We start from the raw sequence: 16,512 nt of genomic DNA on the forward strand, positions 1-16,512 counted from the left end.
GCGCTCTGATACCCTCACGGGTGCACCTCCCCTTGATGAAGAGGCGTGGTAGCCTCGAAACGCGTCGGGAATCAAAGCACCACAAATGGAGACTGGGCCAGAGCTGATAAGAGGTGCAAATAGCTGGATGGCTGGGTTGCCGTGTGTGCCCTTCTAGAGCGCAAGAGCTCATTGCTACTTCATATTTACACACGGCTGCTCTTGGCCGTGGGAAGCGGCACCGCCTTGTCCGCGGAGAACGTTTGAAACGGAGCGAGGAAGCCGTTTTGATGAACTTTTCATCGGAGTGCTGTACGACGTCCCTGACTAACGAAACAGCCCTCATGCCCCGAATCTCCTATCCTACTTAAGGATTTAATGATGGATTTTATATTGACACAGTAGCGCACAACCCACTCAAGGAAGATTATGCCACACCACAAGGCCTACAGGTACCATCAAGCCGATGGTCAATGTGCCGAGCCACGCCCACTCAGGGCGTAGTTTATCAATATTCGAATAAAATGGATGATTAACCAGTGGTGTGCTCTCTGTCTGCTGCTGTGCACCTCCCCTTGATGAAGAGGCATGGTAGCCTCGAAACGCGTCGGGAATCAAAGCACCACAAATGGAGACTGGGCGAGAGCTGGTAAGAGGCGCAAATAGCTGGATGGCTGGGGTGCCGTGTGTGCCCTTCTAGAGCGCAAGAGCTCATTGCTACTTCATATTTACACACGGCTGCTCTTGGCCATGGGAAGGGGCACTGCCTTGTCCGCGGAGAACGTTTGAAACGGAGCGAGGAAGCCGTTTTGATGAACTTTTCATCGGAGTGCGGTACGACGTCCCTGACTAACGAAACAGCCCACATGCCCCGAATCTCCTATCCTACTTAAGGATTTAATTATGGATTTTATATTGACACAGTAGCGCACAACCTACTCAATGAAGATTATGCCACCCACAAGGACTACAGGTACCATCAAGCCGATGGTCAACGTGCCGAGCCACGCCCACTCAGGGCGTAGTTTATCAATATTCGAATAAAATGGATGATAAACCAGTGGTGTACTCTCTGTCTGCTGCTGTGCACCTCCCCTTGATGAAGAGGCGTGGTAGCCTCGAAACGCGTCGGGAATCAAAGCACCACAAATGGAGACTGGGCGAGAGCTGATAAGAGGCGCAAATAGTTGGATGGCTGGGGTGCCGTGTGTGCCCTTCTAGAGCGCAAGAGCTCATTGCTACTTCATATATATATATATATATATATATATATATATATATATATATACATACACACACACACACCAGCACCTGAATTTAAAACATAACATTAACATAGAAGGCAGCATCTCTTTTGGAGATTAGAACTCAGATATAGAAGTGGAAAAAACATTACAGTTCTGAAGGTGAGAATTTGGGGATTTTCATGTTATGCCCTTTGACTGCATGGAATTACGCCTAATCGAGGATTCTTTTAACAGAAGAAACTGATGAACTACTATTAATATTGGTACATTTGAGAGATTACTAATGACGGCAGGTGAGCTAATGGGAGGACACTGGTAGACACTGGTACAATAAATACCAAACTAAGGGTTATACTGAACTATGGGTTGTAACTTTGGAAGCGCAGGGTATTGCGTGTGTGTGTGTGTGTGTGTGTGTAAGGGAGGCAGACAGAGAGCGAGGGAGGGAGGGAAAGGGAGGGAGACAGATAGCGAGGGAGGGAAAGGGAGGGAGAGCGAGGGAGGAAGGGAAAGGGAGGGAGGGAGGGAGAGCGAGGGAAAGGGAGAGGGAGGGAGGGAGACGGGGAGGGAGGGAAACGGAGGGAGGTGGAGGGAGGGAGACAGGGAGGGAGGGAAAGGGAGGGGGAGGGAGAGCGAGGGAGGGAAAGGGAGAGAGGGAAAGGGAGGCAGACAGAGGGAGAGCAAGGGAGGGAAAGGAGGGAGGGAAGGAAAGGAGGTAGGGAAAGGGAGGCAGACAGAGGGAGAGCGAGGGAGGGAGGGGAAAGGAGACAGATAAAGGGAGAGGGAGGGAGACAGACAGAGGGAGGGAGACAGACAGAGGGAGGGAGGGAGACAGACAGGCAGAGGGTGACATAGGGAGACAGGGAGGGAGACAGAGGAAGAGTGACAAACAGAGGGAGGGAGACATACAGATGGAGACAGAGGGAGGAGGGAGACAAAGAGAGGGAGACAAAGAGGGAGAGGGAGGGAGACAGAGAAAGGGAGAGGGAGGGTGACAAAGAGAGGGTGACAAAGAGAGGGAGACAGAGAAAGGGAGACAAAGAAAGGGAGAGGAAGGGAGACAGAGAAAGGGAGAGGGAGGGAGACAGACGGTGACAGAGGGAGGGAGGAGGGTGACAGACAGAGGGAGGAGGGAGACAGACAGAGGGAGGAGGGTGACAGAGGGAGGGAGGAGGGTGACAGACAGAGGGAGGGAGGAGGGAGGGGGGAGGGACAGAGGGAGGAAGGCGACAGTGAGGGAGACAGAGAGGGAGAGGGAAGGAGAGAGAGGGAGAGAGAGGGAGGGAGAGGGAAGGAGAGAGGGGGAGACAGAGAGGGAGAGGGAAGGAGAGAGAGGGAGACAGAGAGAGAGCGAGGGAGTGAGACAGAGGGAGTCAGGGAGAGAGAGAGGGCGAGAGGGAGTGAGACAGTCTGAGTGAGACAGAGGTAGAAATAGGGAGAGATGGGAGTGAGAGTGAGAGAGATGTGCATGCCGGGTCTGGTGGCTCAGTGGACGAAGGCGTCCGCTGCAGGGAACTGTGTTCAACCTCATGGTCACAGTTTTTTGTTTGTTGCTCTAGCCCCTCCCCCTCCCCCACTGACCCTACCCCCACTGGTGCGGCCCTCTGACACAACCACACTGTAAATTTGCCCCCCCCCCCCCGAGAAAGTTTGTGAGTACCCATGGTATAATGTGTTAACTGTTTTCATAAATCTTTGTGTATATTTTATGTGGACCTATTTGTGTCCCAAATCATAATAAAAAACTTTAAACTTAAACCTTCAGGCAGCTAAATAAAAAATATCATCACAGGTAGCGTTATTTTTGTGGAAGCACACAACTTCTGCCCATTCAAAACATGTAAACCAAAATGTCGGCAGAGCCAAAAGCACTCTCTGTATTACTTCTGAAAACGCTTCCTTAGTTTGTATACATCATGTCTGGTCACGCTAGCACCAAAATTACTCATAATCTTTGCCGGGTGAGGAGCAGTGGGCAAGCCGCAGCATCTAAAGGATTAACATAACACGTGTGCTCGATTTTCCTACAGCTTAATGCGGAAAAGAGCGTGAGCAAAACATCGCCCGACTTATATCGAAATTGGGGGCGGAGAAGAGTGGAAGAAGCAATGTCCATCACGGAGTCAGGCAACTATTACGGAAATCGAAACAAAGGGCGGACTTTGAAAGGCTTACCGAATTGCCATGTCTCCGCCCACATGCGCGCAAGAAGCTGCGCACGATCCCTCATCAACTATTATACGGGAAAAGGTGTCAGCAGCTCTCACGTGCCTCCCGTGACGTCACGCTCACATGATTCGACAACGCTGGTATAGATCAGCGGCCGAGCAACTGAGGTCTCCCCTGTGCTTGCCCCGTCTTGACAGCTCGACCCACAGGGGTAACAGCAGACTGCGCGCGGCGGCAGAGTCTTCACCAACTGCCCCCTTATACATCTTTGCAACACCGCGGGTGCGCTCCTTACTCCGTGCAGCTACCTCTACGCCACCCTACACTATCATGGCTCTGGGCGGTTCCTGGTGGCGGACGCTGCCTGCGTTATTGTTGCTTGGTGAGTCAGGTGAACTGTTAATGTTTCCAGGTGGAAGTAAAAGGGGAAGAAATATGCGTTGTGCGTGGGTTCGTGAGGTTGGGAATGGGGCCTTACTGACTTTACCACTGTGTATAGTCTTCTTCCGGGTATTGTGGGTATGGCATCTGACTCAAGGACTTCGGTAACCCGAAAGAGGACCCGGCTCCATTTCCCCGTTTGACGCGCGTTGACCGAGTGAATTACTTTGGCAGTTCGAGAGACTTTATTTTACTTTACCAAAGTAAACCTCGTGAGAAATAACTAGCGCTCATAATAAACAGCCCATTTCTTTAAGCTTGACTTTAAAAAAGGCGGTTGTGAAGTGTTCTGATGCGTATTTTTTTGCTAATGTTGCAAAGTTTCCAGCTGCCTCACTACGCTGTATTTGCGGTTTCACTTTATACTAACAGGAAATATCGGAACATGCTACAAGGATTGTTTTGGGCCATATACTTTGAGATGTACTTGGTTTAGAGCCATTGGTACTTTGACAAAAGTTAGCCCTGGGATTTTGCACATATTTCCGACTTCTGACGCAAGAAATCATTACTTTTTTTTAAAGAAAAAATGGTTTACATTTTTTTTTCTTTCAATTACACCTGAATCTAGAAACTCTTCAAATAACCTACGTCTCGATAAGACCTTTTAAGAGGAGTGCATAAGTAAAATGCATAGTCAGACCAGGTGTTAATTTTTGAGACCGGCCAGTAGTTTGTTTAGGGGGTGGGGGTGAGGAGGGGGAGGGAGTTGTCGGTTAATTGACCTGTTGACACCGAGAGAGGTTGTGTTCTAGTGCGTGCTGTGGTGGCGTAGGCCAGAAAAGTCTCATTTTTAACCAGCTATCCTATTTGATCTTATGTAATGCTTGCGCTCACTCGAGCCGAAAAGTATAAAATTACCAAAGGTAGAGTCGGGCTGGCCGATAGGGCTATCTGGCAGCGTCAGTACGTGGGCCTGTTTTTTTGGGCTGTTTGTAGGCTTGTTTTATGGTCTGGGCATTATTTATTACGTATTACTGCCATTACGTCAAACGTTGCCAGCACAAATGAGCGAAGGCATCAATATATTGCAACACCTATACAAATTGGCTTTAAAAGTTCAAAACTGACCAGACTTGCAAACGTGGGGCACTTATTTAGCGATCTGATTTCGCTAATGGTTGACGCTTTTTGCCCCTTAGTTGTCCGGGCTTATTTTCTGGCCCGGTCCTATCTGCTAAAAGCCACACTTTTATTTTCTAGATTATGCAGATCTCTTATGGTGCTATGGTTCAACTTCTTCCTCAGGTTTCCTCTGAAGTCCATTGCAGGTTGATTTCAACACTTATTGCATAATTAGGGAAAAACTGTACATTTCCATATTTAACTGATAGACACACTCTTACTTTGATGTCAGTCATGTTTTAACTATTGAAGCTGTCAAATAGTACATAACAAAACATCCACTGGTGAATACTATCATTATACCATAAATGTATGTTGACATGCCATTATTTAAATACATTTAATCCTATTTTTTTAATTTCCCATACTGTCCATATTCTCAGCTGCTAGCCTATAATTAATCAAAGACTGCAGGGAGAGCACAATTTACTGTATGTATTCATTTTTAAAAATAAATGCAGACCGTAAGCACATTTTTTTCTGTCTGTATTTATCTGTAAAAACGGAAAACAGGGAGCATTATGTATAATACAGGCAAATCACTCCTGTGGGAGGGTGAATCTACATAAGTTAAGGAGCTGCCTTCCAGCTCTCGAGGCGAATTGTACATGCACCAATTCACACCACTCTCCCTTGGATTTTTGGGAAGGTGTGCACCTTCTTGTAATGTAGAAACTGAAAAGGAAGACTCTCCTATCTGGAGGCGGAAGTTGACCCTCGCTCAATAACTGTTGGACTGTATGTTATGTTATGTTAAATGAGACTTTTTAAGCGCACTAACACCCGAAGGGTGTATGGGTGACAGCGGTGGATTAGGCCTTGACGCCTTCTTCACTGATTAAATAAATATGCTTTCAGTTACCAGCTTAATGAGGATATCAGCATAGACTTTGTGAAAGTCTTGAAAAGGCAAACTAGTAGACTCTCGCTTTTTTTTTCTAACCTAACTTCCCCCTTTTCTTCAGGCCGCCAGTTCATCCCCTCTTTTTTCGACAGTGACATAAACAACCTTATAATTAGCCAGTATAAAATCTGAAAAGATTGACCTTTTCCTATGAGGTCGTCGTTTGAGCTTATGCGCGTCCAAGCAGTGGCTGAAAGTTACTTTTTTTTTTTTTTAACCCGTTGGCTGCTGCCGTCGGCCAACGGACGCTGCGTGCACTACCTTGGTAGGAAATTGAAGACCGTGTTTGGGTTCATAACCATTCTTTTGAACTTAGGAAGCAATGGTAACTAGCCCCCCCCCAAAACATTTTCAGTCTCGTTTTACGATGTGGGAATCTAATTTCTGGTTTTCATGCTTAATCGTATGGAGTGATCCCTTTCCAGGTTCAGCCTAGGCAGCTCACGCGCTGTCTCTTCGAGACATGCTGTATTCATTCAGTGGGCTTACGTCCAGCGCATAGGCTTCTTATGCTGCGGCCATTGTCACTCTTCTGTTCTCCTTCTTTTAGTTTATGGCATGCAATTATCTTGCCCTGCTGTGTTTATCTCTCCCTGAGAGCATCAACCAAGTACAATCACACTCCACTAGTTCCAATTATCCCATCTGTTTTACGTTCTGCTTTTTCTTTGGTTGCAAAGCAATTTATACAATCACATTTCCCTAGGCCGTCCCTGCACCACCACCTCTCGCCCGTCACTTCTTATTTTGAGTGCTTCATAAAAGGAAAACAGATTGATAATGCGCAGCACAGTCTTTGCATGTAAGTAAAAGAATCTCCCCCCAGACGCCCTGCTGATAGTAGTCCACGTCCACAAATTTTGCTTCTTTACCTAAATGCAAAAATGCCGCCTGTTGGGTGTTGTTTTGAGGCAATAAATGGCACACTAGCTGCTTTCAGTAGGCTTTGAGTGGCACGCAGCCACCTTGTTGAATGCAGGGCGCTCCATGAAGTGCAGGTGGTGCCCTGGTTCAGATGCAAGAACTATTTATCTGAACACTTCAATTTGCTAATGCATACCATAAAATAGCCTTTTCTCTGCTTCCACTCAGCAACCCCCTCCACATTCCTCTCTGCTCACTCTTGTTGCTTCTGATTTCTTGTTTTAATTAGGGTTCCATTATCAAAATGTTGGCCACAAATGTCTTCAGTTCAGAGCACTCCTTTACATCGTATCTCGTCTCTCTCAATGTGAAAATTAAGAGAGCAGACTGACATAGTTGAGTTAAAGTCAGTTCCAAGATGACGCAGATATTATGGAAGGCTTACTGCAGACACTATAGTGCAGCCACTTTGTGTCACTTGGCGACAACGTTTCTGCTGGGCAGGTCTGTGTTCAAGTCACCTTGGGATATGTAGTTCAGGCAGTGTTTGGCTTAGGCTTTTCTATGGACAATCCTGCTCTGACGCTGTTGCAGGAAAAACAGAAGTCCCCTCACAGAGCAGCACTGACTTGCTCTTTTTCTTTCCCAGGGGATGCAATAACTGGATCAGGAGGTGTCTGACATGTTCGAAAGGGCATGGAGTTGGGGCGACGGCGTGTTCGTCCCGCAGTAGTCGTACTCTGAACCACCTCGAGAGAGTGAATGTGGCTCGGGGTCGCAGTGCGTGTCAGCCTACCTACCTTGGATCAATTTTCCAGCCTGATCTTTTTGTTTATTTTTGCTCAGTGTGTCTCAGATATGTTAAATGTAAGCCATATTTTTAACAGAATGTAAAGAAAAGAGACCTGCATATTCCAGTCCTCGAGCTCTGGCTTAGTAATTTGTTATTTATCTACAGCAGCACAACATGCGTCTACCTGAGAAAAAAAGTAAGTGCACTAGGATCCCTGTGTAATACTCGGTGATTTCCGGCTGAATATAAAGAGCAGACGCAAAAGGTGGTGTTTATTGCACAGGTGAATGAAAGGTTCTTCTGAAGGCATAGGTTTGTTTTATGGTGGGACCGGATAGGATCGGTCAGTTTACAGACAGCTCAAGATGAAATGCGCTCTTTCTGGACTTTATTAGAAGAAGTGGTCACCAGCGTTTATAGGTGTCTTCTTATAACACAGATGCCAGAGAGGGGCTGTCCTAATGGCTTATAAGCGTAGCTGCTGTGGTCTTACGGGGTGAATCTTCCAATTGGTTCCCTCTTCCTGTGTTCCATTCTGCTCCCTGGTACTAGCCACCTGGGTTCTGAACTGGCCTTAGCCTGCGTTCTGTAAACAGTAAAGTGCTTAGATTTTACTATTTGAACAGTTTAAATCTGCACTTTTTAAAACTTCGTTCAAGTAATTTAATTCCTGTAGAGAACTGGTCGGTGCATCTTCTTGCAGGGAGACCACTGGAGTTTACAGTACAGTTTTCCTGAACCCCAGAGTTTTGGGTTGGCTAGACCTATATGCTTTGCACCCAAGATAATGTGCTGCATGGCTAAACACTTATAACGTCCAAAAGCAGAGCCCTTTTGGCTATAACAGTGCTTGGGTTTTAATGCTTTTGTAGTTATCCCTGGTTTTACATTGAAAAAATAACTACATCATTCACTGTTTCATATACAGTTGTGCTTTCTATCGCAATCGTTTTAGCAGAGTACCAAGATTTAAAATATATGCCCCCCCAAGAGATATGGATTAAAAGTGGTACTGCTATATGTGGTAAAATAGCCCTCACATTAGTACAACTTGGGTGAGTTGATGTAAATGATGATCAGTCCTAGTGATATGTAATGGTGGCTTTCCTATACATATACAATAAAAAAAAGCTACCGTTGTACAATGTAGTCTCTCTCCCATATCACATTCTCAACGGAAGGTATTTTGCTACCTGGCATGGAACACTTGGACTTGGGATTCCATAATATGCTTCTTTTGTTTTGGGAGCCTACAATTTATCGTACAGTTGGCCTGTTTTGTTTTGTTGAAGCGAAGCTGTCAAACAGACAATTACTTTAAATATTTGGTGGTTTGGATATGTCTTTTTAACCATTTGCTTTCTCCAACAAGCATCCTTTGTTGGCGACTTTGCCATTCATGTCTTAGCTCAGCCTAATGAAGTATTCGTCTCTCTACTAAAACTGTTTTTGGTTTGTGTGTACACGCCCTCTCCTTCCATTAGAGTGCTTACCCTAAATTGCATGACGGGCTTCATCACAGCTACAGCCCTCTCTGCTGGTACCTTCCTGTCTTTCTTACTCTAATGTGCAAATGCTGCATGCCAGTGCCTGTTAATGGGTTTGTAATTTGATTGTAACGAAATCTACCAAATGGGTAAAAGTTTACTTTGCTTTTATCACCCTCATCGTCAACAGCTAACTTAAACTCCACAAGCGCAGTCTCCTAATTGGCAGCATGATCTTGGCAGCTCCAATTGTAAAAGAGTAAGACGCTCCCAAAGGTACCGGGAAGCATCTGACTCATGTAATACCAGGCCTAGATCTCTGACGTCAAGGGTCGACCTTACAACCACTCCGCTGGCGCTGTCACCAAGGGTGTCGCTCACGGCACCCTCCCCGGACGGCGTCCTCCCCGGTCCGGATCCGGCGTTGGACCGGCGCCGTCTTCGCCGATCGGTGAGCCCTTCACCGACTACCCGGCTCCATCTTTTATTCCTGACCTCCAGGAGATGGATGACGAGGGGGATTGGGAGGGGTCTGAGGACCCTCTGGCACTGCAGTGCCAGTTGAGCCAGGACTGGGCAGACAAACTGGGGGAGGCCAGTTGTCTGGACACTTCGCCCGACACTGGATTTGTCTCCCCTCCTACCGTGGCTACGGTAAGAAGGGCAAAGGGGGCCTACGCCCTATCTTGGACCTACGGAACGTCAACGGCTTTCTCCAGAAGGAGTAGTTCCAGATGCTGACTTTGGCTCAGGTCCTAGCTGCCCTGGACCCAGGAGACTGGATTGTAGCGTTGGACTTGCAGGACGCTTATTTCAACATCCCCGTCCTGCCGGCCCACCGGCGTTACCTGCGGTTCACGGTAGTCCACAAGCACTTCCAGTTTACTGTGCTCCCGTTCGGCCTTACCAGCGCCCCACAGGTGTACACGAAAGTGATGGCGGTGGTCGCAGCTCATCTGTGCAGTTCAGGGGTTCCAGTCTTCCCCTATCTCGACGACTGGTTGTTGAAGGCGGGCTTGCCCCAGACGGTCGTCTCCCACCTCCAGACTACGGCCGACCTCCTGCACTCGCTTGGGTTCTCCATCAACATGCCGAAGTCACACCTGTGCCCCTCTCAAAAGCTCCTTTTCATCGGAGCGGTTCTGGACTCAGCGCAGTTTTGGGTTCGGGATATTCAGGCTCTGATTCCGATCTTTCAGCCTTTATCCCGAGTCTCAGTCAGGTTGACGCTGAGGCTCCTGGGGCTGATGGCCTCCTGCATTCTTCTGGTGCATCACGCCAGGTGGCGGATGCGGGCTCTGCAGTGGGACCTGAAGTTTCAGTGGGCACAGCATCAGGGCAATCTGTCCGACCACGTTCAGTTCTCGGACGGCACTGCAAGACAGTTGGAGTGGAATAGACTTTCTGAGGTATCTATACTTAAAAGATAGTGTTGTATTTCTTTCCAGGTTACTAGTTTCCGAATATTACCTTACGATTTCTGGAATTTTATTAGAACTCTGAATTAAATTAATAAAATCACATGGACAGAGCTCCTGATCTGGTCTGACCACTTTCTTCAACCGCACTATCATCCTAATGTTAATTTGGAAGCAGGGAAAGACCTTTTGGATGGTTTTCCTAATGTAAGTCGTTTTTTAGACCTTTCGGTTATATATTATACTCCTTTGTGGGATGGCAAGTATGTGGACACAGACCTAGTTGGCATTTAAGCAGAGGGTGCCAGAGTTTACTTTGATATGCCTACCTCCTAAATATGCATTCCTTGCAAAAACACCAGACTTTCTTGAATTACCTGAGTTCTGGCTACATTTCGTGTTTATTAATTCTTTCGTGGTCATATGTCGACTGTAGTCAACAGTAGCTACTTCTGTATGTTTGTGGAAACCTACTATGGGTATTAAAATTGGCATCTTGTGTGTCACTTAATTACACTTTCTCAAATTTAACTTGCTGCTCTTCATGGCAAATAATTCATTCTTTAACCGTACATGAACTATTTGAGCCTTAGTTATCTGAAATACCTGTGGTCTCCTGTTGAGTACCCTGTAACCATTCTCTTATATCCCTTCATGACTCTGTACTCACACACAGAGGGCTTTGAGACCCTCCAACCCCACTTCCCCCTTAGTTTGTAAGGGTGGCGCTCTTGGTGCAAGTATGCCATTCTTAGGCTAACACCTGTTATTGTTTAAAGTACTTGCATGGATCTCCAGTGGAATATCCGGTTTGTGCTACCCTTGGTTTCTGTATTGCTGGCAAAGTTCCATCCCCTTTGCATAATCTGGAATCAACACTGCTTCTCTCTGCCAAGTAAAGCAATAGTTTGTGGGACTCACCAGCAGGTTAAAAATAAGACTTGTGAACACAATGTACTGTTGCTTCTTTGACTGACTTAGCTGCAAAAGTTTAATTAATATATATATTTTAATGGAGGTCTCCTTCAGCTGGCATGGCCTATTGTTATAGTTTACCACAGTATTTGAGAGAAACTGTATTTTTGACACTGGAGTATTTGAAGTTTATGACGTGTAACTCTTGAAATCTTTTATAGTATATTGCTTGGTATGCCACTTGGGCCACGTATTCAGTTAGTCTTCAATCTGAGTTATTACTTCATTCCTTTTGTTCAGGTAATGCATGAACATGTTGTGCTGAAATCTTTACAATAGTAAGTATTTTAATGTAGATCACGTTTGAGCAAATATGAGCCATGAATCATCCAGTACATTCTAGCCTCACAATTGAATGACGACCGATATAAGCGTGAGCTGGCGAATAGCTTATATCTGGTGATAGATTCGCTAATAAGCCCATATCAGTTGGCTTTTTAAACCCCATAGAGCTACATGACAGAATGTCAGAAGACTAAAGAGCCTTAGCCTGGCTAGTTACCTTCCAAGAACAGTCAGTTTTGTTACTGGCAGCCGAAAAGGCATTAGATTCCTTAGAGAGGCCATATTTGATAGCAGCACTAGAATGGGATTTAGGCTGGAATTCAGAGTGTGAGTTAGTCTGCTGTAAATTTCCACGATAGCAAGAGTCAGTGAAGTGGGTTTTCTCCACCAATTCCTCCTGGATCAGTGAACACAAGAGGAATACCCATAGCCCCCTTATTATTTGCCCTATCATTGGAACTCCTGGCAGGATGGATATGCTAGGATGCCTAACTTCTAGGCATATGGTGGACCCCACGATGGGAGGAAATCAAACAGTTTTATGTTGATGACTGACATTTGTATCTAGCAGACCTAGACCACTCTGTGTCCCAGTGCGTACTTGAGAAGCTGGCCTAAGGAAGACTGCACATTTTTGAGGATATATATTACTAAAGACCCCCCACAAGTTTATGCTTAGACATTTGGGGAGAATTCTAGATGACTATAAACATGATGTAAAATGTTGGCGGAATCTCCAGCTATTGCTCATTGACAGGGCCGTTGTTTACAACATGATCATGCTGCCAACATTTCTGTATATGCAATGGAATGCTCCATATGCTGTCTGTTACCTTGTCACAAAAGGTGGATGACTTGACTGTCATTGTTGTAGTATTATTCTCTCCGAGGATAGCCCTGAACACATTAAAGAGTAAATGTAAATTGATACTTGTATAACGCACTACTCACCCGCAAGGGTCTCAAGGCGCTTGTACGAATACCGCTGTGGAACCCATCCTGGCTTTCCCTGTGAGGTGTCCACTCCTGGGCACCCCCAAGGTGGAGGCCAGGCATCCTTAGCGTTGTTGGGGCCGTTGTGGAGATTAAGCAAGCTATTGCCCAGAGTTGCAGAGTGGGACTCCATGATTGGAATAGGCACCGAGGTGAGAATTATCAGGTCCGTGGAATTTTTTAACCCAAGACCCGCCGAGGCGAGGAATTGAACCCTGGTCCCGGGCTAGAACTCTGCATCAGTGTCTGCCTCTCTAACCATTGAGCCACACTTCTCCACAAGAGGGGTCCTTACATGGGAGGAATAGGGCTACCGACTTAAAATCATATTCTTGGCAGTGCGATTACAGGTAATAAAAGATTGGGGTTCTACCCAGATTCAAGAATCACCGCAGGCGGATAGAAATGCTATTTTTCCAAGGGTGCTTTCTGGTAGGTGCAGTATCAGACCACAGGAGGCAGCCCGTAAACCACAAGGAGACTGGGGCAGTAATCTATATCAAACAGCAGTGTCTCAAACATTGGTTTCATTTAAAGAGCAAATCTAGGCATCGCAATTAATTGCAATGGATTTGATCCAAAAGAGGAGAAACACAGGGAGGCACATTCATATAAAGGTAGCTTGTATTTGATATGTTGGACCTATTACACTTCATATGTACAAGCACATGGGAAGGTAGCACTGCGTCACATTAATGGACATGTAACCAACAAGATACTGTGCGCAAGTGCTCGTCAAGTTTGTGACGGCGCAAGTGACCTGTGACGTGGTATATACGACGATAGTGGTGGGTGCAACAAGGGGCAATGTAAAAAGGCCACAAGTTTACATATTTGGGACATCCAAACAAATGATATAGAATTTCAGAAACGCAGTTAGGTTATGTGTCCGTAAAGAGGGGCACCAGAAGTTGCGCTGTGAAAGTTGACGGCCTTTCGGCCTGCATAAGTCTTAGGCCATCATCCGGACAGGTTACAATTTAGTTAGAAGCAGTGAGTGGACAGGGGTAACCGAGATCGGTCCGGTGGAGGTACGGGCATCTGGGGTATCTTCTGCAGAAGCTTAATCGGAGTGAATCCGGAGTGGTTTGAGGCTGGACGTCTCTAGTATCTGGGGAACTACGTGAATGCCAGGGAAGGTAGGAATCAATCGGAAGGGAGTAAATCCAAGGAGTCAGGAAGCCGGCGTTAGCCTCGTAGGTACAATCATAAACTCTACTATCCTGTTTAATGTTTAGTTAAATAATGATCCTTTGAGCACTCTTCTCCAGTCATCCATAATTCAAAATATCAGTCTGAAATTCCAAAGTCGTCTTTATTCTTCCTTTCTAGACAAACCTGTTTCATCAATTTCAACTTCATCAGAGCTTGGGGACCATATCTTATATACACATAATTACATAATATGTATAAATTCTCAGGGAACCAACACCAAGTGACGCAATTAAAAAGAAAACAAAATACCATCTCCAATGGTTCATAAAACAGTGTGTAAACAAAACCAGTGAAATACCTCTTCGCTGAAACACTCACAAAAGCTGTGATAAACTGAACCCATACAACTCAATGAGTTGCATAAAACCTGATATGTCACAGCAAACAAGTACTTCTCCGAAGCAATTGTTGATATTGTAACACATGTCACGTGAGTCAAACAGCACCTAGTGACCATGTGTGAAATATCAAGTGCCGGCATAACATCGCGCCTACCTTTTATGCATGGAAGTACATCCAACAAAAAATCAAAAACCGCAAACAGAGTGTATGCAAAAACTGTAATAGAAATACTATACAAAATAGGCCGAATTCTCTCCCTATACTACCACATCCTAGGACTCGCATGCTCCTAGAATAATCCATCATAATGCCAATAGTTGATTATCAAATTACTAACTCCCCATGATTGTTCAAATCCAATGTTAAATCTACTGACACTTTATAAACCTGGTGTGCACATACATGGCTAGAGCCTAAATTGAGACTGAAAAAATAAGATTGACTTTTTTAAAGCGCCTCGATGTTATGTAACCATAAAAGATCCTAAAAATCTATTCTGTTCATGAGACAATAAAACATCAGTTCACAACTTGATAATCTGGAAGTAACTACATCTTTCTTACTAGAACTCCCTTACCTCCGTATCAGTGTAGAGGCCTGACCATTCCAGTAGTGCTATGTGTACAAGGTGTTCTACCTGGGTACCATCTTGGGTCAGGAACTTTAACCCAAGAATAGACGACAACCCATATTGAACACTAAAGCTGTAGTGCCACATGTATGTAGGAGCCATCTTGGGTCAGGATTGGAAGATAGACCAATATTCAGCACTCCACCCAGGCGTCGTTATCTACTTCAATGCCCAAAGCTAGCCGGCATGTACCCATTTTCTTCAATTGAAAGAACTATTATTTTTTTGATCAGATTTCTGTCATTGTAAAATCAAGAAAAAATACCAACGACATACAGGCAATGACAAAATTGTGTTCGCCATGCCCAGCTAGGACCTTTGCTGGCTGCTTTTTGCTTTTGTTTTTCCCATTTCACCTGTCGTTCTTCTGTCAATATCCTGCACCAACACACGAACAATGAACCGGTTAGTGTTCGTACATTTTCCCTTCACCTAGTCCCCTGCATATCTTGGCATACCTTAAGCAATGATGATGCAGTGGCATGTTGAATATGTTTCCACTTCTTAGGTCTCAGTGTTTCACTTGTCACTAATGGTCTGGGATGTGAATATAATAGATTTTTCCGTATGTCTACTCTCAATGTTTTTCCTGCCAGTGTTCGCAACCAAACCAGTCTGTTTTGTCCCCCCTCGGATACATATCATGTTTGTTCCCTCTAGGATGTCTATGCATGAGTGAGAGGGTACCTGTAAGTCTGGTGTCTGAACCTTGTGTTTCTTACTAAGGGTCTCTTCTCTTCCATCCGTCCAAGTTTCTGCGTTCTTCTCAAGGATGCCTGGTTCCTGTTGGACCAGGAAGCTCCTTCACCATTGCAGCCCACGTCGTCAAATTTTCCTGCAACTTATCATCCTATCTAAAGTTCCTCAAATGGGATTCTTCAGCCCCTGACGATTCTCATACCCACACTGCCATGGGCGGTGATCTGTGGCACAACCAGTGGATTGCTGTGTAACGTTTAGCTAATATGTCCAGTTTAAAAAACTTTGTACGAATGCGCTTTTTCTTCCCCCTCTGCAGTATGAAGTTGAGGCAAAATGGCTTTATAGTCTGTGTAGAACTTCCCTTAAAATACTGCCCTATTTTTCTTGCACTCTCCTCCCAGTCAGCATGTATAACCGGCAGTGTCAGATCATGTGGATGAAGTCCATGTCTTAAGCGTGGCATCGGCCACATGGGTCAGATGTGTCCGTGTACATTTTGTACAATTTAACTGGTGTGAGGTAATTCATGCGCATGAAACTTTACTGTGGTAATCTGAAGCACTCTGATGATACTAGTGGAACCTCCCCAGATCCATTCCTTGTCAGTGAGATCCCACTCCACACAAGTGCCACTTTTCATAAGCCCATAAGGTTGCAACGGTCTTATCTGATCTCGGGGCTTTATATAGGTTTGTGATCCAGTGTCTGTACCGGGGAAGAAGTAGCATGACCAGTGTGTGTGAATAGAGGAGTCTCTGGGAAGGTGATCAAAATGCCGATAGCTGTACGTGCCAACCACGTGTATGGATGGATTGTCCACGTCTAGCTCCAAAGATTGTTTGCGCGTCCTCAAAACGTGAAGAACTGATTATTCAGGTGTAAGTCAACAAGAGTTAACTAACCAATTTTTTTTTTTTTTTTTTTCACCTCTCCACCGACTTT

The 16,512-nt window shown here is 45.5% G+C and overlaps 1 protein-coding gene across 1 annotated transcript in view; it reads left to right on the plus strand.

Moving 5' to 3' along the window:
- The first annotated feature begins 3,108 nt into the window (after positions 1 to 3,108).
- Positions 3,109 to 16,512, plus strand: part of LOC144773091 (lysosome-associated membrane glycoprotein 1-like) — a 214,405-nt gene continuing 201,001 nt past the window's right edge. Inside the window, exon 1 of the mRNA XM_078657906.1 lies at positions 3,109 to 3,777. Within this exon, the coding sequence (XP_078514032.1) occupies positions 3,519 to 3,777 (259 nt within the window). The 5' untranslated portion in view covers positions 3,109 to 3,518. The remainder of the gene's footprint in view (positions 3,778 to 16,512) is intronic.

The sequence above is a fragment of the Lissotriton helveticus genome, chromosome 8 (assembly GCF_964261635.1).
Source record: "Lissotriton helveticus chromosome 8, aLisHel1.1, whole genome shotgun sequence".
In the NCBI taxonomy this organism is placed as follows: domain Eukaryota; kingdom Metazoa; phylum Chordata; class Amphibia; order Caudata; family Salamandridae; genus Lissotriton; species Lissotriton helveticus.